Below are 21,363 nucleotides of genomic sequence, written 5' to 3'. Positions count from 1 at the left end.
TGGCCCTGAATTTCTTCACATTGGGATCCTTCCAGGCTGGACCAGCGACACCTCCTAGTTCGCATTCACTGCTGCATCAGAGTGGTTATAGGTGCTCTTTATGCAAGGAAAGGGGAGTTCATTTTGTTCTCTCTGACCAGAGAGAAGCAGGCAGAGCGTGCACATGATTTTGCTACGATAGCAGGTTTCCCCATGGTGCAGGGTGCCATCGACTGCACACATGTGGCTTAGCAGCCTTTGCGTCTAAATACTGAGATGTACCACAACAATAAAGGTTACCACTTGCTAAATGTGTAGCAGGTGTGCAACTATACTCAGCGCATCATGTTGATGAATGCCTGCTAACCTGGCAGCAGTCATGATGCTTGTATTCTGGGCCAGTCCGCTGTTCCCTCAGTATTTGAGCCACCATGACAAATCAGAGGGTGGCTGCTGGGTAACCAAGGTCATCCGCTTAACAACTAACTCCACTTCACAACCCAACCACACATAGCCAGCATGCATACAATGAGAGCCATGCTGCCACACGTAACATCATGGAGCACACCATTTGAGTACTGAAGCAACAGTTCAGTGGCCTGAACTGCTCTGGAGGAACCCTGTGGTACTCGCCGGTGTGTGTGTCGATTCATGCTGGTCTGCTTTATCCTGCATATTCTGGCTATCATGGGGGCACAGCACTTGTCACCAGGGATATGGTGAGTCACTCAGGAGCAGGAGGAGGATGAGGAGGGGATGGAGGAAGAGGAGGAGGAGTAAGAGGAGGAGTAGGAGGAAAGAAGGAGGGAACTAACACATCCCCTTTACAGCTGGGCTGTCCATGATCGCCTCATCTGATTATGGTACTATAAAACAGAAATCCCTATTGTACAACAGTGATCTTACCTTCCCTCTGTTACGGACCAACACAAGGCTACAATGTTGAAATAAAAGTCACCACAAAACAACCATTCCAAACCAACTAAATCCAACAAACCATCACTATTCCATACAAAAGTCAACTAATCCCCCTTGTACATTCCCTTAGTGTCTGTTTAGCGGGTGCCTTTGCCTGTCCATATACGCAGTGTTACCCCAGTGGCTGCAGCATGGCTGGTGGATGACTGCTGACTTTCAATGGAGGGGACTGCAGATGGCCTTGCAGGACACCCTCGGGCAGCTTTGAGCCTAAAAGGCCTGGCTTCGGAATGCACTGCCTTGGCATGGTTAGCAGCAGTATGGGTTACCTATGTGGATATAGATAGGCTAAGTGAGTGGGCAAAAACTTGGTAGATGGAATATAATGTGGGAAAATGTGAAGTTGTCCACTTTGGCGGGAAGAATAGAAAAACAGAATATTATTTAAATGGAGAGAGACTGAAGAATGCTGTGGTACAGAGGGATCTGGGTGTTCTTGTACATGAATAATGAAAAATTAGCATGCAGGTACTGCAAGTAATTAGAAAGACAAATGGAATGTTGACACTTATTGCAAGGGGGTGGAGTATAAGAGTGGGGAAATCTTGCTACAGCTGTACAGGGCATCGGTAAGACTGCACCTAAAGTACTGTGTACAGTTTTAGTCTCCTTACTTAAGGAGCAATATATTTGCATTGGAAGCAGTTCAGAGAAGGTTCATTAGGCTGATCATGGGATGAAGAGATTGTATTATGAAGAAAGGTTGGGCAGGTTGGGCCTATACTCATTGGAGTTCAGCAGAATGAGGGGTTATGTTATTGAAACATATAAAGTTCTGAGGGGCATGACAGGGTCAATGCTGAGAGGATGTTTCCCCTCTTGGGGGAATCTGGAACTATGGGGGCAGAGTTTCAAAATAAGGGGTCTCCCATTTAAGACAGAGATGAGGAGGAATATCCCCTCTCAGATGGTTGTTAATCTTTGGCATTCTCTTATGCAGCAGAGGCTCTGTCATTGATTATATTCAAGGCTGAGTTAGACAGATTTTTGACTGACAAGGGAGTCAAGGGTTATGGGGGGCTGACAGGAAAGTGGATTTAAGGCCACAGTCAGATCAGCCATAATCTCACTGAATGGCAGAGCAAGCTCGAGGGGTCGAATGGCCTATTCTTGCTTATTTCTTCTGTTCTTAGCTGGCTGAGAGGCAACAGCAGGAACCTGACATGATTGGCAGTGGTGTGAAGATGAATGGTGTCATCCTGAGAGAGGACAGCATGTTCGTGCTCGACAGAGCCACTGCCACTCCCCTGGGCTGCTGCCTCAGCAATCCTAGTAATCTGCTGGAACATAGATTGGTGGGCTGTTGTGAGAACCTGAAAGCCTCTTTGAACACTGGTATCTGCAGCCATGATCTGAGCCTGCATGGCAACTAGCTGAGATTTCATAACTTCTGTCTGAGCTTCCACTGCGGCACTCAGACGCTGGGTGGCTTCTGCTTGTGCTGCAATTGAAGCTGAGAAATCACCCAGCAGGTGCAATGGGTCCATAAAAAATTCTCATAGAGTTGGCCACTACTTCCACACTGGAAAAGATGGGCTCCCAGCTTTGTGCAAAGCCGTCTGCTAAGTTGAGCTCAGACTCCTCCATGCTCCTTGACGTTGATATCAGGATTTCTAGCAGGCCTGCAATGTACTTTATTTTTTATTTATTTAGAGATACAGCACTGAAACAGGCCCTTCGGCCCACCGAATCTGTGCCGACCATCAACCACCCATTTATACTAATCCTACACTAATTCCATATTCCTACCACATCCCCACCTGTCCCTCTATTCCCCTACCACCTACCTATACTAGGGGCAATTTCTAATGGCCAATTTACCTATCAACCTGCAAGTCTTTTGGTGGTGGGAGGAAACCGGAGTACCTGGCGAAAACCCACGCAGACACAGGGAGAACTTGCAAACTCCACACAGGCAGCACCCAGAATTGAACCCGGGTCGCTGGAGCTGTGAGGCTGCGGTGCTAACCACTGCGCCACTGTGCCGCCCATAAAATACTAAGTATTTCATTATGAATGCCTTTTTCTGTAGGTCACCACATCGAAATCCTCATCTGACTCCTCTGTAGCAGAGCTCATGTGCGACCTTGCCCTCCAGTGAGCTGGCATATGCGCAACCCTTCCCCCTGCCCTAGCTACAGGCCACTCATTCCCAATAACTCACCATGTGCAGATCCTGCCTCTATGCTACCCTCTAAAGTACACACAGTGCCAGGATCTGAGCTGCTGCCTGTGAGTGAGAGATTGAGGATGGTATTTCTTCTTCATCAGTGCCCTGCTCCTCTTGGATTTCACACCAGTGCTTGGCCAGGTCATAGTTCTTGGGATCTGAAAGGATAAATGCACATGGGTAGGGTTGGGTTGAGGCAAGTTGGGGGAAAACAAGAGGTCCATGCTTTCACCATCCGCAGCTTGTGACTCAGAAGAAATTGTGGGAAGAGGGGGAATTGGGATCTGAGAAGGTGGATTGGGTTGGAAACATAGCATTATCTTCTATGGTATCAGCCCGGCTACTGGTCACAGCCTCAGTCGTGACCGTTCCAATGATAGCCAGCACCATTTCCTCCGTCGGGGCGAGGACATGCAGCTTTGTCTGTCACCTGCCGGTTAAATGATACTGCCTCTGGTTATGAGCCACCTTGTCCTGCAAGAGAGAGAGAGGTGTGTCTGTGAGGGTGCTGCAGTGTGTTTTGGTGATATCTCAGTCAGCTGAATAGCTAGCAGTGTGTGCAAGCTGAGGAATGTGAGTGTGATTCTTTCAGCAGTGCTAAGTGCAGGTGAGGCTATGAATCGGAGGCCTGAGTCGTGCTGTGATGCCAGTGGCCCTTGGATATGGCATTTGAAGAAGCATTCACTGACCTTGATCAGTCATATGAGATCATTAAACTTCTTTTTTGTACTGCATCCAGGTCCTTGGGGCTAGACTGTTGGCATTGACCACGACAGCTACTTGCTTCCACTGCCTTCTTTGTGTCTGCCTGGAGGGTCTACTGGCTTTCTGTGGGAAGAGAGTCTCTCTCTTCCTGCTCACCTCCTGTACCAAGACCTCCAGTGCTGCATCAGAGAATCTTGAAGCATACTTTCTGTCCTCTTACACCACTCCCACTTTTCTTCCTGCTCAGAGACTCTTCTGTAACCAGTTCCAGCACTTGCTGCAGCCCCAGAATGCACCTCACTTTCATGAGATATAGTCTGGCTTTAGGTTGTGCAGGCAATTTTTATGTGGTCTTAGCCTCGCATGAAATTGAACCCACTGCTGAGGCATGCAGCCACTCACCAGCGCTAAGCACACTATCACTTTAAATTAGCAGGCAGCACAAAGTTTGTGTTGTACCTGTATCACAATGAATGGGCGTAGGTTAATTGCGCATCACAATCCCTGCCCCTGTTTTCTAGCCTAATCCAATATTTACCCCACGATTTCCACCACTCTGTTACTCTGCACATGAAAATCCCATCAAAATAAGGAATCTCATGTTTGGAGAGTGAGGGTGTGGATGTGGTAAGCAATGGGCAATGGTTGATTTAGTAGGTACACAATGTGTCTGACTCACCTGTGGTACCAGATGACTGGACATCTGCTGCTGTTGCTGCTGCTGCTGCGGCTGTGACTGTGAAGCAGCCTGTGGTTGAGCCTGTCCAGGAAGCTGACTTCTAATTGATTGTGGGCCACCAGGGGGATTGTAAATCGCAGGTGTGCCATCAGGATTCACGAAAGGTTGACCTGCAACAAACCACAGCAAAGACAATAAATCTAACACAGAGATAGTGTAATTTAAACCTTTTCTTTGAAAGTACATACAATAAATTATACTCACATTTAGACTGTGCAGATCGATCATTACACATACTTTAGTACAAAAAAATTACATTTCTTCTTTTCTTAAACACATGCAAACTTGGAAATGAATGATCAAAATCAGAATTAAGTTTCTAACAGAAGATCACATGACAAAGGATCACACATTTCAATTCAATTATACAATAATTGAATCCACCATTGACATGCTGTTCTCCCTTCGCCAGCTTTGCCAGAGAAATGCCGTGAACAACAGATGCCCCTCTACGTTGTCTTCATAGATCTCACCAAAGCCTTTGACCTTGTCAGCAGACGTGGTCTCTTCAGACTACTAGCAAAGATCGGATGTCCACCAAAGCTACTCAGTATCATCACCTCATTCCATGACAATATGAAAGGCACAATTTAGCATAGCGGTGCCTCATCAGACCCCTTTCCTATCCTGAGTGGCGTGAAACAGGGTTGTGTTCTCGCACCTACACTGCTTGGGATCTTTTTCTCACTGCTGCTTTCACATGCGTTCAAGTCTTCATAAGAAGGAATTTTCCTCCACACAAGATCAGATGGCAGGTTGTTCAACCTTACCCGTCTTAGAGCGAAGACCAAAGTACGGAAGGTCTTCATCAGGGAACTCCTCTTTGCTGACGATGCTGCATTAACATTCCACACTAAAGAGTGTCTGCAGAGACTCATCGACAGGATTACGGCTGCCTGCAACGAATTTGGCCTAACCATCAACCTCAAGAAAATGAACATCATGGGACAGGACGTCAGAAATGCTCCATCCATCAATATCGGCAACCATGCTCTGGAAGTGGTTCAAGAGTTCACCTACCTAGGCTCAACTATCACCAGTAACCTGTCACTCGATGCAGAAATCAACAAGCACATGGGAAAGGCGTCCGCTGCTGTGTCCAGACTGGCCAAGAGGGTGTGGGAAAATGGTGCACTAACACGGAACACAAAAGTCTGAGTGTTTCAAAGCTGTGTCCTTGATACCTTGCTCTATGACAGCGAGGTCTGGACAACGTATGTCAGCCAAGAGCGTCATCTCAACTCATTCCATCTTCGCTGCCTCTGGAGAATCCTTGGCATCAGGTGGCAGGACCTTATCTTCAACGCAGAAGTCCTCGAGGCTGCCAACATCCCCAGCATAGACACTCCACTGAGCCAGCGGTATTTGAGATGGCTTGGCCATGTGAGTCGCATGGAAGATGGCAGGATCCCCAAGGACGCATTGTAGAGCGAGTTCGTCACTGGCATCAGATCCACCGGCCGTCCATGTCTCCGCTTTAAAGACGTCTGCAAATGTGACATGAAGTCCTGTGACACTGGTCACAAGTCGTGGGAGTCAGTTGCCAGTGATCGCCAGAGCTGACGGACAGCCATAAAAGTGGGGCAAAAGAGTGGCGAGTTCAAGAGACTTAGCAGTTGGCAGGAAAAAAGACAGAAGTGCAAGGAGAGAGCCGACTGTATAACAGCCCCGACAACCAATTTTATCTGCAGTGCCTGTGGAAGAGTCTGTCACTCTAGAATTGGCCTTTATAGCCACTCCAGGCGCTGCTCCACAAACCACTGACCACCTTTAGGCACTTACCCATTGTCTCTCGAGACAAGGAGGCCAAAGAAGTAAAAGAAGATACAATAATGGCCAAATCATGAACTCGATGATAAGTCACATGCTCCCGAGCTCTCAATGGGGAGCTACAACAAAAGGACATGCAAAGTGTAGTATTAGGGCTCGTGTATTAAGGTTTATTTCATCCTGTTCATGTCTTAAACTTCCAGGTCTGATACTCTAACGCTGCCGCAATTGTCTATGTCGCTCCATATCGTTTGATAGAGGACTCATTTTGTTGCAACAAAACTCAGACAGCTTGTCCTTCCCTCCCACACTCAATTACTGCATGACAATTAATCGAACTGCCAGCTGAGAAACAGAAAAACACTTGCTTGAAAGGAGGCTGCTGCTATTGTTAAAACATATAATGAGAGATGTGATAAGCGTCAATCTAGCATATAAAGACATTTTCAAATAACAAAATTTAATATGGAGCAGCTGTAGATCTCAAATATAACTGAATCCACAAAATTAATCCCAAAAAGGTATTTGACAGACTCTGATAATTTTATGGCAAGAAATTGTGCAACGAAAAATAATTTTCAGCATTCTTGCCACACGGCACATTGATGCATTTTACAAAAATGCATCATACTAATAACTTACTTTATTTTCATGTTTGCAGCTTTTTCTCTTCTCTGATCGTCAGAGTCTGATAGTTTGGGCTGAATTTTCAGGGCCCCCCAAAATCGGGAACAAAGACGTTGCAGGGGAGGTGGGGGGTGGGGGAGGGGGGAGGCCTGAAAATACCAGTACTGAGAGGCATGCCAATTTCAAGGTGCAGATCCCTGGTAATAATCACGAGTGCGGGGGGCGGGGGGGAAAAAGCCAGGACAGGAATTCCACTCCTCCCCATTGTGGCCAATTAAACTTGTTAAAAAGCTCATTTAAAGTTTGTTGAAGGGGAAGGGTGCAATATTTAAAGGGGCGCAAGGGTTTCAGAAGCTGGCAGTTTCAGAGCAGCTGAGGGGAGGCGGGAACACAGTAGGGAACTAGTCACGGCTGCTTCAGGGCATCACACTGACCCCATAAGAGGGTGAGCAGTCAAACGGGGACTGTGCATTTGGTAAGGGGGGTTCCCTTAGCACTGCATAGGTGGCGGGGAGAGTCAGCACTCAGCGCCTGGGCTTTGAATGAAGTCAGCACCCCACCCCCCTCCCCCCTGCTGGTATTGCAGAGGCAGAATAGCATGGGCCAAGGCTGCCAAGCACAATTGGGTAGCCATTTGCCCAGAAGGCTCCAGCAGGCAATGAGGGCATGACTGTCAAATTTTGGCCCAATAGCGATGAGGGGCAACACCCTTCACAGAATAGGCAGAACGCCGGGTGACAGCAACAACTTATATCTATATAGCATCTTGAATTTATTAAAATGTCCCAAGGTGCTTTACAGTAGCAATGTAAAACAAAGTATGACACCGAGCCACAAAGGAGATGGAGTCTCAAAGGAGGAAAGCAAGGTGACGAGGCAGAGAGGTGTAGGGAGGAAATTCCAGAGCTTGGGGCCTAGGCAACTGATGGTGCGGCCACCAATGTTGCAGTGATTAAAATCAGGGATGCGCAAGAGGCCAGAATTAGAGGAGTGCAGATATCTCGGAGGGTTGTAGGGCTGGAGGAGATTACAGAGATAGGGAGGGGCGAGGCCATGGAGGGATTTGAAAACAAGGATGAGAATTTTAAAATCTGGACGTTACTTGACTGGGAGCCAATGCTGGTCAATGAGCACAGGGGTGATAAGGGAATGGGACTTGGTGCAAGTTAAGACACCGGAGTTTTGGATGATCTCAAATTTGCGGAGAGTAGAATGTGGCAGACCAGCCAGGAGTGCATTGGAATAGTCAAGTCTAGAGGTAATGGAGGCATGAATGAGGCCTTCAGCAATAGATGAGCTGAGACAGGGCGAAGTTGGGCAATATTATGGAGGTGGAAGTAGGCGGTCTTAGTGATGGCACGAATATGAGGTCGGATGCTCATCTTGGGGTCAAATTTGACACTAAGGTTGCGAACAGACTGGCTTAATCTCAGACTGTTGCCAGGGAGAGGAATGGAGTTGGTAGAATGGCATTGGTAGCTAGGGAACGGGCATCAGGAGGGCACGGGAGAGGAAAGAAGGGCAGGAAGACAACAGAGGCCAAACCCTCAAAACAGGATCGACTGCCGAAGATGGTGCTACCTGGAGAGGACCAAGAACGTGCTACAGGAGTCTGTGACTCTCCAGGTAGATGGTCACAGAGATCTATGCCCTCGTTGCCAAAGACCTTGCACCTCGCAGCATTGTTTGCCATGCCCTGCCAATGGCTGTTAAAGGCACTGTGCCTTGAACCTCTTCGCTTCTGGTTCCTTCCAAGAATCAGCTGCGGACCTTAGTAGCATCTCAAAAATGGCTGCACACCACTGCATCTCGCTGGTCATCGATGCCCTCTTTGCCAGAGATGGACAGCACATTCATTTAATGACAGACACGACCTTGCAGGGACAGAGGGATAGTGGGTTTCGCCACCATCGCTGAATTCCCCCAGGTGCAGGGCATCATCGATTGCTCCCATGTGGCCATTAAGACACTCAGTGACCGGTCAGTAAGATCCAACCACAGGAAGGGCTTCCACTCCCTCAACATCAAACTGATCTGTGACCACATCATGAGCTCCCTCCACATGTGCACCCACTTTCCTGGCAGCTGCCATGACTCCTTCATCCTCCGCCAGCCCAGGCTGCCTCAAATCTTCACTCCATCTCTCAAATTGCACGGATGGATCCTAGCGGACAAGGGAAATCCCTTGAGGAGATGGCTACTGACCCCTCTATGGCAGCCCCAGACAGAGGTGTTACAGCCAATGCTACCTCCTCAGCAGAACAACCATTGAGCAGGCCATTGGGCTTCTGAAGATGCAATTCCGGTGCCTGGACTTGTTGGGTCATGCCCTCCAATATCCTCCTGCAAGGGTCTCAGTCATTGTTGTGGTGGTCTGCTGTACTTGCCATAACATGGCTCTCTAGAGAGGTGTGGACCTTGAGAATGGTGAAAATCTGGAAGGAGACAGCGCATTGGGGGAGGAGCAGGAGGTAAGAGAAGAGGAGGAATTGGAGGCTAAGGGGGATAGAATCATAGTTAATAATAATCAGAGAGGTGCTCCTGCTGCACGACAAAGTGACCTCCTCCTGCCACCCTCTGGGAAGTGGACCTCTCCGCTCTCATACATAGCCTCCAGCATTAGATTCTGGTCAGCAACAATGAAGTGAGGGGCTGCCCTGCCCTGGGTGTTAGGCCTCTAGCTCCCGCGAAATCTTGCTTCCCTCTGGTGAAGTTGAATGCTTTAGCACACACCGCAGATCTCTCTTTCAGGACAACCAACGGCCTCAGTTATGGCTGTCATGGGGAGTCTAATTGGATCCCACACTTCATCAGACCCACCTTCATTCCTGCTCTCACTGGCTCTAAGTGGACAGGAAACCCGTCTCCATATTAATTAAGGACTCAACCCTGAGAAAATCAATTTTATCACCAGAGGTGGGTTTCTGACTCAAAAACAGCCCCAGCTCCTGTTTCCCACCTCTGCGGCAAAAATTCAGCCCTTTGTATTCGCGGGCCACATTAGTGCATACCATGAAGCCTTGGAATCCACATGTAAAGTTTAAATCTAGCTTCTTATTAATTTGTAGGTATCTGAAGTTGCTGATACGAGCAGGACTTGCTTTTCTGATTTAGGATTGGAAGTCAAATATAGTTTTGGGTTGTGAATAATTGCACTAATGTACACAGATAAAATTCACTCTACATTTTAAAGCAGTAGGGAGGTTCCCCAGCTTCATTCTACCCCCAGGCCATTTTTGCAGAGGTGGAATGGTTGTGGGGGGGTGGGGGGGGGGGGGCGTGCAGAAGGGCAGCCTTCGCACGCAGCGGGTAACCGACACGGCTCATTAAGGGCCACTTAAGCCCAAATAAAGGAGGCCGACTGGGGTCTTCCAGTCGGCCTCCAGGTTCCCGCAGATGGCGGGAGCTCGATTAGGTGCCTGGAGGCGGCCTCCTGGCGGTAGACCAGAAGCCCTCCCTGCCTGCCTTGTTGCTGCAGCAGTTGCAGGCTGCCCTGCAGAGGGATTACCTCCACCCTTCCAACAGTGGTGGCCCTGGCTGCAAAATTCATTTTTTAATTTAAAATTAGTTTAAAAAGTTGGAGAAAGAGCTACTCCATTTTGAAGTGCCCTCTCTCTTTCTTACCTGCTATCACAGCCAGCTGCTCCTTTAAGCTGGAAGGCCTTTGATTGGCCCTCCAACTTCGAAAGACCGCGTGCCCTTCTTAATTCAATGGTGAGACCGCCCTTTGGACATTAATTCAACAGACCCCCATTTAAATAGCCACAGCAGGAGCTTAAATGAATGACGGGCCAGCTGTTTGCTAGTTCCAATTGCTTTGTTGAACCCCCCGCTGCACGCCCGAACCCAATTAAAAGATACACTTAAGGTCAGAGATACTGCAAAAACTCAACTCTAATATGTGACATACCAAGGCAACATCCATAACTATCATTTTCTTAAGAGAACCAAAGAGAGAGGGGTTTAATACAAACATGTGTATATATATATACATAAAACATAATTTACATAATTTTTAGAAATAGATTTATATCTGTTAATAAGCAGACGATTATTCTTTACACTCTTGTGAAAAAGGACAATTATAGATGGCCCCTAATATTGCTTGGATTTTTGTTAGCCTTGAGCTGTAGTAACAGTTGCACTAACCTGTGTGTGGGTTTAACAGAATACTGCCAGGTGGTATACCTGTAGCTTCCAAAGGAAGCAAAATGTAGCTGGTGTTGGTAGGTGCCACCTGTCCACCCATTCCACCATCTGGGTAGGAGACTGAGCCTGTAGAGTTGACTGGTGCCGGGACAACAGATGCACTCTGTAATGGCTGATGGTTCCGTGACAATGAACCTGAGGAGCCTGCACTACTGGAAGACTCTGAACCTGGAAAATGTAAAACAATTGTCAAAATTTACTTGACAGAAACACACCTTGCTGTGCATGTATTAATAACTCCCTTCCTAGCAGCATTGAAAATTTTCCCAAAATTGAATGAGAGAAGCTCACTTTCTTGTATATTTTTTAATGCAATAGGAACATAGGAACAGAAGTAGACCTTTTAGCCTCTTTGAGCCTCTTCCACCATTAAATGAAATCATGGTTGATCTGTGACCTAATTTCATATACATAGATTGATAAATCTATCAATCTCAGTTTTAAAAATAACAATCAATCTCGCATCAATTTCCATTTGCAGACAAGAGTTCAAAACTTCTCCACTACACTTTGTGTGTAGAAATATTTCCTAATTTTACTCCTGAAAGGCCAGGCTTTAATTTTTAACCATGCTTCCTAGTCCTAGACTTCCCAACCAGCAGGAAAATAGTTTTTCTCTAGCCTATCTAGCCAGAAAATTAGTATGCAGGTGCAGCAGGTAATATGGAAGGCAAATGGAATTTTGGCATTTATTGCTAAAGGAATAGAGTATAAAAGAAGGGAAGTGTTGCTGCAACTGTACAAGGCATTAGCGAGACCGCACCTAGAGTATTGCACACAGTTTTGGTCCCCTTACTTGAGGAGGGATGTAGTTGCATTGGAGGCAGTTCAGAGGAGGTTCACTAGATTGATTCCAGAGATGAGGGGTTTGTCTTATGAAGAGAGATTGAGCAGTTTAGGTCTTTACTCTCTAGAGTTTAGAAGAATGAGAGGAGATCTAATTGAGGTATATTAGACGATTAAGGGGATTGACAAAGTAGACGTAGAGAGGATGTTTCCTCTGGTGAGGCAATCTAGAACAAGAGGTCATAGTTTTAGGATAAGGATAGCAGATGTAAAACAGAGATGAGGAGAAATTACTTCCATCAAAGGGTTGTGAGTCTGTTGAATTCACTACCCCAGAGTGCGGTGGATGCTGGGACATTGAGTAAATTTAAGGAGGAGATAGACAGATTTTTAATTAGTAATGGGCAGCCATAAAGACAGGGCTAAATTGTGGCGAGTCGAAGAGACTTAGTAGTTGGCAGGAAAAAAGACAGAGGCGCAAGGGGAGAGCCAACTGTGCAACAGCCCCGACAAACAAATTTCTCTGCAGCACCTGTGGAAGAGCCTGTCACTCCAGAATTGGCCTTTATAGCCACTCCAGGCACTGCTTCACAAACCACTGACCACCTCCAGGCGCGTATCCATTGTCTCTCGAGATAAGGAGGCCCAAAAGAAAAGAAAGAAGAAAAGAAATGGGTCGAAGGGTTATGGAGAATAGGCAGGAAAGTGGAGTTGCGGCTGAGTTGAGATCAACCATGATCGTATTGAATGGCGGAGCAGACTCGAGGGGCTGAATTGCCTATTCCTGCTCCTAGTTCTTATGTTCTATCTGTTCTCCTTAATATCTTGAAAACTTCAATCAAATCACCCCTTCACCTTCTAAATTCCAGAGAATACAACCCTAGATTGTGTAATCTCTCCTCATAATTCAACCCTTGGAATCCAGGTAACATTCTGATAAATCTATGCTAAACTCCCTCAAAGGCCAATATATCTTTTCTAAGGTGTGGCTCCCAGAACTGCTCACAATACTCCAGGTGTGTTCTAACCAGTGCTTTATGTCGCTGAAGTATGACTTCTACTCTCTTGTATTCTAATCCTCTGGACATAAAGGCCAGCATTCCATTAGTCTCTTGATTATTTTCTATACCTGGTCATAATACTTTAATTATCTATGCACCTGGAAACCCAAGTCTCTTTGGATCTTCATTGTTTGTAGCTTTTCATCATTTAGAAAGTACACTGTTTTATCCTTTTTAGATCCAAAGTGGATGGCTACATATTTGCCTGTATTGAAATCTCTTTGCCACTGTTTTGCCCATTCACTTAATTTATCAATATCTCTTTGTAATTTTATGCTTCCATCCACACTGCTTACAATCTCGCCTATCTTTGTGTCAAAAGCAAATTTGGATATGTGGCTTTCTACCCCATCGTCTAAGTCATTAATAAATATGGTGAATAGTTGAGGCCCCAACACAGATCCTTGCATGCCACCACGAGTCACAGCCTGCGAAATAGGGTACCTGCCAATTATCCCTAATCTCTGTCTCCTTCTGCTCAGCCAATTTCCTAACCAGGTCAATAATTTGCCTTCAATTCCATGAGCTTCATCTTTAGCTAACAGTCTGTTTTGAAACTTCTTATTATATGCCCTTGGAAGTTCATATGAATAATATCCATAGACACTACTTTAGTCACCTCTTCAAAAAGTTCAATCAGGTTTGTCAAGCATGACCGACCCTTTACAAATCCATGCTGGCTCTCTCTGATCAGCTGAAAATTTTCAAGATGTTTAGTCACTCTACCCTTAATTATAAACTCTAATCATTTCCCGACAACAGATGTTAGGCTAGCTGGCCTATAATTCTTTGGTTTCCCCCATCACCTTTCTTAAATAGCGGAGTGCCATGTATTATTTGCCAATCTAAAGGAATGGTTTGCGAATCGAGTGAACTTTGGAAGATTAGAGCTAGGGCATCTTCAATGTCCTTTTAAAATCCTGGGATGGAAAACATCTGGGGATTTATCACTCTTTGGTGCCATTATTTTATTCATTACTATTTTGCTTATGTTAATTCTGGTGAGTCCTTGTCCCTGATTCAATATTAGGTTTCATGGGATGTCTGACATTCTCACCTCTTTCTCAACTGTAGAAGCGGACACAAAGTAATTATTCAATATATTTTCCATTTCCTTATTTTCATTGACAATATCATTATCAGTTTTCAAGGGGCGCACATTGTTCCTGACCACCCTCTTTTTCCTACCTTAATTGTAAAAGTTTTTGTGTTGATTTTGCTATCCCTTGCACATTTCTTTTCATACGCCTTCTTGTAGTTATTACTTTCTGTTTTACCACCCTTTGCTATTCTTTGCACCTTTCCCATTCACTAGGATCTGTGCTTTTTTCATTTTTGTAAGGTTTTTCTTTTCATTTTATGCTTTTTTTGGTCATTCATGGCTTTTGTTTGGCAAGTAGAGCTCTTCCCCTTAGCCATATAAATTGCTTCAGTATCACATTAAAGTCTTTTTTGAACACATCCCACTGATCTTTTGTCATATTACCCATTCATAGATTTGACCAGTTAATTGTGGACTGTCTCTGTCTCATTCCATTGAGGTTAGCCTTACCTAAATCTAGAATCTTATAGCTGCTTCATGTTTCTCTCTTTGAAACATTATGTTGAACTCTATCATATTATGATTGCTATTAGGGAAATGTTCATGCACCATTAGGCTGTTAACTAAATTTGGCTAATTACTCATTACTAAATCTAATATGCCTTGTTCCTTTGTTGGCTCTCGGACATATTGGGCTGGATTTTGTGCTGGAGGCGGGGCTCCTGGCGCTGGGCCAAAACGGTGGGGGGAACCCAGCTTCTGCCTTGTCAAGCCCCCCTGGAGCGATCCTCTGGTCTTTTTAAGATCAAAGAATCACGAGATGGGATCCCGGTCCCTTTACAGATGGGGATCCCACCTCCATGAGCTGCTGGCCAATCAGAAGGCCAGTACTTCAGAGGCCTCGGACCCAGGCCCAGCGCTGGAAGTCCAGACCACAAGCAAGTGAGGCGGGGTCGCAAGGGCCAGTCCAGAAGGCTGCGGGGGGTGGTCGTTCAGTCCAGGGGGAGGGGGGGTCCCGGGGGGGTGAAGTTGTTCCCGGTGGAGGTCCTCTATGGGCCACAAAATTCCCATGAAGGAGGAAACACCCACCCCCCACCACCCCAAGCCCGCAGGGGGGGGGGCACCTCATGTTGCAAGGTGTCCTCCCTGCACGAGGCGGCAACCCCCTGCCGCTGATAAGAGCCCAGAGACAGCAAGAGGAGGCCCTTAATATTCCGTTCATTGTTGGCCTATGCCGCCCCCGGGAAGATCTCTTGGCGACAGGGAGGTGATGGGCCCTCTGCACGCCCTGCCACCTGTCACAATACTCCGTGCCACCACCACCCCTCCCCCCGCCCCCACACAAAATCCAGCTCATTGTTGCAGAAAACTATTCCAGACGTACTCAGGAAATTCACTACGCTTTTATTCCAATTTATATGAAAGTTAAAATCTTCTGTTAAAATCATTCTGCCTTTGCTACATGCTTGCCTAACCTCAGCATTTATACAATCTATCACTTCATGGCTGCTACCAGGGGCTTATGCACAACTTCCACCACAGTTTTAAATTCTTTTCTATTTCTTAATTCTATCCATAAAGTTTCCATTGCCTGCTTACTTCTCATTATATCCTCTCTTATTATTGAAGAGATTTCATCCTTAATCACTAAGGCTACTCCTCCCGCTACCATTTTCTCTATTTTTCCTGTAGACCTTATAACCTGGTATATTTAGTTCTCAGTCCTGACCATCTTGTAACCATGTCTCAGTAATGACTACCATGTCATATGCTCCAAGCTGAATTTGTGCCTGAATTCCATGTATTTATATAAAGAACACATTTTTGGACCACACACCTTAACCTGCCCTTCTGCTCTCATATTTTATTCACATTTTTTAATTTCTCTCTCCTGATTTAATTACTTTAATCCTTTAGTTTTCTCTTTACTTGTAGTGCCTAAAGCACAGTTTCTCACTGTTACTCAACTCTCTGCCCATTTGCAGCTTCTCCTGCTCCACTGACATACAATGGCAGAAACACAGTTTATTCGCGTATTTAAGGTTTCCACCCAAGTTACACCAGCAGATTGGGGGAAGGCACATGGCAATTTGCATCTTAGAAATACAAGCACATTCTGTCCTTACAGTCATATAGAACAACAACAACTTACATTTATATAGTGCCTTTAATGTAATAAAACGTCCCAAGGTGCTTTACAGGAGCATTATAAAACAAAGTATGACACCGAGCCACAAAAGCAGATATTAGGTCAGATGACCAAAAGCTTGGTTAAAGAGGTAGATTTTAAGGAGTGTCTTAAAGGAGGAAAGCGAGGTGGAGAGGCAGAGAGGTGGAGGGAGGGTATTCCAGAGCTTGCACCTAGGCAACTGAAGGTACAGCCACAAATGGTGGAGTGATTAAAATCAGAGAAGCTCAAGATGCCAGAATTAGAAGAGTTGAAGGGTTGTGAGGCTGGAGGGGATTACAGAGATAGGGAGGGGTGAGGCTATGGAGGGATTTGAAAACAAGACTGAGAATTTTAAAATCAAGACATTGCTTGACAGGGAGCCAATGCAGGTCGGCGAGCACAGCGGTGATAGGGGAACGGGACTTGGTGTGAGTTAAGACATGGGCAGCAGAGTTTTGGATGACCTCAAGTTTATGGAGAGTAGAATGTGGGAGACAAGCCAGGAGTGCATTAGAATAATGTCTAGAGGTAACAAAGGCATGAATGAGGGCTTCAGCAGCAGATGAGCTGAGACAGGGGCGAAGTCAGGTGATGATACAGAGGTGGAAATAGGCAGTCTTAGTGATGGCACGAATATGAGGTTGAAACCTCATCTTGGGGTCAAATGTGACACCAAGGTGCAAACAAACTGGCTTAATCTCAGACTGTTGCCACAGAGAAGAATGGAGTTGGTAGCTAGGGAACAGAGTTTGGAGCGGAGACTGAAAACAGTGTCTTCAGTCTTCCAATATTTAATTGGAGGAAATTTCTGTTCATCCAGTACTGGGTGTTGGATAAGTAGTCTGATAACTTAGCAACAGTGGAGGAGATGAGAGAAGTGATGGTGAGATAGAACTGAGTGTTTTCAGCATACATGTGAAAACTAATGCTGTGCTTTCGGATGAACAACCTCGTGCGCATTCTCTATTCTACAATAGGCAACAGAGACATCTTAATAGTTTTAAAATAGTGAACAGGATCACAGTGTTGTGGTCCAGCTCTTGGAAGAGTCACCAGATGGTGCAGGGAGCTAATCATTAGATTTGGCAGGCCTGGTACAACAATTCCTTTTGGTATCCCTACTGAAAAACACACCTGTTGTTCAACAAACACAAACACAGGAAGATGAATCTTATTCACTATTTAAAAAAAAAGTTTCACAAAAAATAGCTTTTCATTGACTTAACTGAAGTTTGAGATTGGAAGAGCTGACAACTCAGTGTGATATGTGACCTCCAATCTAGAAATTGCCTATATACAAAGTAAAATTAAAATATTGTAAAAATGTAAGTGGCTTTGCAAATTGGATTAGTTAGGGTCAATGCAGGTTGATATCAACCAAGCCTTTGGGGAATTGCGAAGATGGGAGAAAAGAAAAAAATGGAGGAAGACAAAATGCGTGCCACTCTTATGTTGCTCTTAGCTCCAGTTACAAAATAGGCTAGGCAGATGTCTGAGTATGTTGCTCATCTGCTCCAGCAGCCAGGAAATGTTGAGTAGAGGAGATCAAATGTAAAACCACTCAAAGATAAATAAAATGGCTTCTCTGACCTTTAACAAGATCTGCTCTGAGGATGTTTTGTTAAAGGGTAAGTGGCATAATCAGTAACAAATAAAATTTATAATGCTGTAGCAATTGGCATGCGGTTTATTATTGCTGTCATCAATAAGACATTGAATGAGCTACTTCAGGCTGTATGGACTAATTCCCATTTGCTATCATGGAATGCAATGGAGCAAGACTCAGCTACAAAATCTATCAAATACCAGCTACCTGTTTTAGAGAGTTTGCCTGTACTCCTGTTACTGTTTGTGCTGTCACCTCGTGTTAATACAGTTATGCCACCGATACTTGCTGTCTTCGTAACAGGAGGCTTCAAGTTTCGATTTGAGCTGTCTGAGTCAGTGCTACTCCAGGGTCGCTGATCTGTCCACTTCACATCCAACTCTGTACTGCTCTGCCGACTACCTGATGTTTTTCCTGTTCCATCTCTATTATTTCTAAAGCAAAAAAACCCCAAAGGGACCATTAATACCAGTTTATCCACTGAATTGATTGAAATCTCATCTTTATTTGCCTCATAACAAACCTAAATAGCTGCCTCTTCTTCTGCGTGTCATTGAATGTGCTGATATCCTCGAGAATGCGGCTGGGAAAACAAAAAGTATTAGTAAAAATTCTGCATCGAGCACAATATGCCTTCCTCTTGTCACACAACTTTCAAAGTGATTTAAAACTGCACACATAACAAGTTTCCAATCTCAGATACCTCATCGTATGTAGATATCAGGTGGGAGCACAACACTTTGTCAGAGAGAGAGAGGAAAAATCAGAAATTTCCCCAAAAAACATCAGTATATAGATCAGTCCAGGTTGCTCTCACATACTACTTTTTAACAGCACAAAGGGTGCTATTACTGGCAGCAGGTTACTGGTCAGAGAATGATGAATGCTATGAAAGTAACTGGGAAGGGGGTAAAGGCAAGGAATACATTACTGAAGGAAGGCAAATAAAGGAACTATATGCTCTCACAGTCTGATCCCATTCCTAGCCTGATACAGTAGATTATGATGTCCCTACTCCATGCCAGATGGAGACAAGGTGGGGGAATACAGAACTAGCAGGAATAGAGGATCTACTTGTTAATTATAACATTTGTTGCATAGAATAACATACTGACAAGGACTAGGCACATTAAATTTACCTTTTGAAAAGAAGAGGAAGGAAGGGAGCTCCTTATATAATTACATGTTGAGTAAACAACAATAGAATAAAAGCTGCAAACTAATAAAAATCTTGTTTTAGTCTTGTTAAACTTTGCAACTAATATAATAAAAAAATTGTCACATGCTTTCACATTTCAGTACTTTCTGTGGATATCAAGTGCTGTATTTACTCAACATTCTGTTCTACCTGTCTGAGGCATTTTTATAAAAGCTGAGAGAGAACATCTATGTATAATTGGTCAGGAGGAATAAGGGGAACTAAGAGAGGATGGAAACAGCATTAGTGTTGCTGTGCAGTTCAATGTATATGAGAAAATTAGATTTCTCTTCCTATGTAGTTTGTGACTTTAAGAACAGACTAGTAGACCCAAAGGGGAATATCAACACTTCAGCTTACGAGTAAGTACAAATTGTCTCAATTAGTCTTTGTGAAAATTCTAGTGTTCAGCTCAAAACAAAATTATACTTGCTGTTAAGCCTACCCAGCTGGTGGAAACTAAGTGGGGTGGGTAGTTAAAATGCCCCTGTGAAGTTACCTGCAGTAAAACCCACTGGATGCTGTCATTTCAAATTTTAACAGGGGCTTCTGGACAAGCAACTGTACCTCCCACCCAAAGCTGGGGAAGGAGGCTAATTAACATATGCTAATAAGGGCCCAATTATGCCATTGGGCTCGAACAGCCATTTCAACTTCAGCTTGAGTGAGGAAGTTACCACAGTTTTCCCACCAGGTGAAGGCCATCATGAAGAAGATTGGGAAGCTGAATAGGCCATTCAGGTTTTTTACTGTCCTTTGAGGGGCGAGGGGGAATAGAAGTGCTTCTTTGGGCCTCACAAGTAAAGCTTAGGCTCCCATTTCCCTGGACTCCAGCCACCCATCCTGGAACGCCCTTCCCCACACTTAATTCAATGCTGGCGCATGACCCTATATCCCAGAGGCTGGCATCTACCTCCCATCTACTTCTCGACCATTCTGAGCCGGCAGTGGACAGGCTGCATATAAATGGAGCCCAGTGAATAAAACTGCTGCGGTGGATGGGAATCTAATTGAAACCAGCATTTTCCTGCTGTAAATCTGGTGGCAGTTAAAATGTCTCCCATTTTCAGGAATTTCAATTGGCTGAATAGCTAAATGACACATAGTTTCTGATAACCAGCCTATGTCTTATTGCTCACTCTTTAATTAAATATTGCCTACCTGTTTTCCAAGTACAGGCTGTCCTGGGAACATGTGGACTGTAAAGAAAAATGGAACATTTCAACATACAATTTGCTGCATATTCTTGCATTCTAGCTGAATTCTCCACAAAATAGTTTAGTAGCATTTTGTAGACCACACAGTCAGGTACCTCTACCAGTTTAGGGCTCTAATCCATAAACCCCATGGGTTCAAAACCCTGTCTTGGCTAAATGGCAATTTGTCATTTTATGGTAAAACACACCTCATCTGCAGACTGGACAAATGGACTGGACCATTGAAGCATACTTGTGTGATTGACAGTAGCTGTTTCTGAGGTACCAAGCCCAGAACACCCTGCCCTCCCATAAAGAAGAATGCATGACAATGGTCATCAGAAAGGAAAATAATAGATTATAGAAGATTTACCACAAGGACCCTTTGTTTTGAAACAAACATTAGGAAAAAGTGATGTTTTTGCCTATTTTTCTTGCTATTTGAATTGGTTTGCTTAATCAGATGATGCTCATGGCTTCACAAAGCATATTGTTTTATAAGGTTGCTATATTCAACAGGGTGAGGATGTTAAACGGTATACATAGCTGACTGTGAAATACCCAGGTTAATGATCACTTGTGTTGATACTTATGTAGGCCTCATACATAGTTGGGCTCAAAACCTTATCTAAGTGAGCATCCATCATAATTTCATTAGCTCTCACTTTAAACAAAAATACCAAAAATACTGAAATCAATTGACCAAAGGAATCTTATCATAACTTTTTGCAACTGATTTTCAAACGAGTGGCAATGACAAGACTCAAGTAATAAATATTGCAATAATACAAACAGCTGAATTTTAAAAAGTGCTAACCTCATTCAACAAGGTAAATTTTGCAAAGCTCTGCTCCTGATGTGGGAGTGAGGATCAGAGAATTGGGGTCACTGGTAAATATGCCTGATTCACAGTGCTCCCAACTTTCCAGTCGTTAAAATGAATGCCTAGCCAATCAGGATTACGAAACATTGGGAGCACTAATCTCTACATTGTTTCTCTGTGTTGGGAGCCTTACCTCGCAAAATTTACTCACAATATAAATGACAAAAGAGTTCTTAAGGCAGATCAAAGTATATTTCAATTTAACTGCACTTCTTTAATAAATTCATGATGCCACTCTTAAACA

General features: G+C 44.6%; 1 protein-coding gene across 3 annotated transcripts in view; it reads right to left on the bottom strand.

Annotated features, from left to right (window-relative positions):
* LOC137369635 (cAMP-regulated phosphoprotein 21-like) overlaps positions 1–21,363 on the bottom strand; it is a 758,358-nt gene that overhangs the window by 139,697 nt on the left and 597,298 nt on the right. For all 3 annotated transcript variants that reach the window (XM_068030966.1, XM_068030967.1, XM_068030968.1), the window contains 5 exons: positions 20,202–20,239; positions 18,366–18,425; positions 18,050–18,276; positions 11,118–11,345; positions 4,512–4,681 (listed from right to left, as the gene is read on the bottom strand). In XM_068030966.1, the coding sequence (XP_067887067.1) occupies positions 4,512–4,681; positions 11,118–11,345; positions 18,050–18,276; positions 18,366–18,425; positions 20,202–20,239 (723 nt within the window). The remainder of the gene's footprint in view (positions 1–4,511; positions 4,682–11,117; positions 11,346–18,049; positions 18,277–18,365; positions 18,426–20,201; positions 20,240–21,363) is intronic.

Source organism: Heterodontus francisci, chromosome 5 (assembly GCF_036365525.1).
Source record: "Heterodontus francisci isolate sHetFra1 chromosome 5, sHetFra1.hap1, whole genome shotgun sequence".
NCBI classification, from domain to species: Eukaryota; Metazoa; Chordata; class Chondrichthyes; order Heterodontiformes; family Heterodontidae; genus Heterodontus; species Heterodontus francisci.
This window is presented reverse-complemented; position numbering and strand designations above follow the sequence as displayed.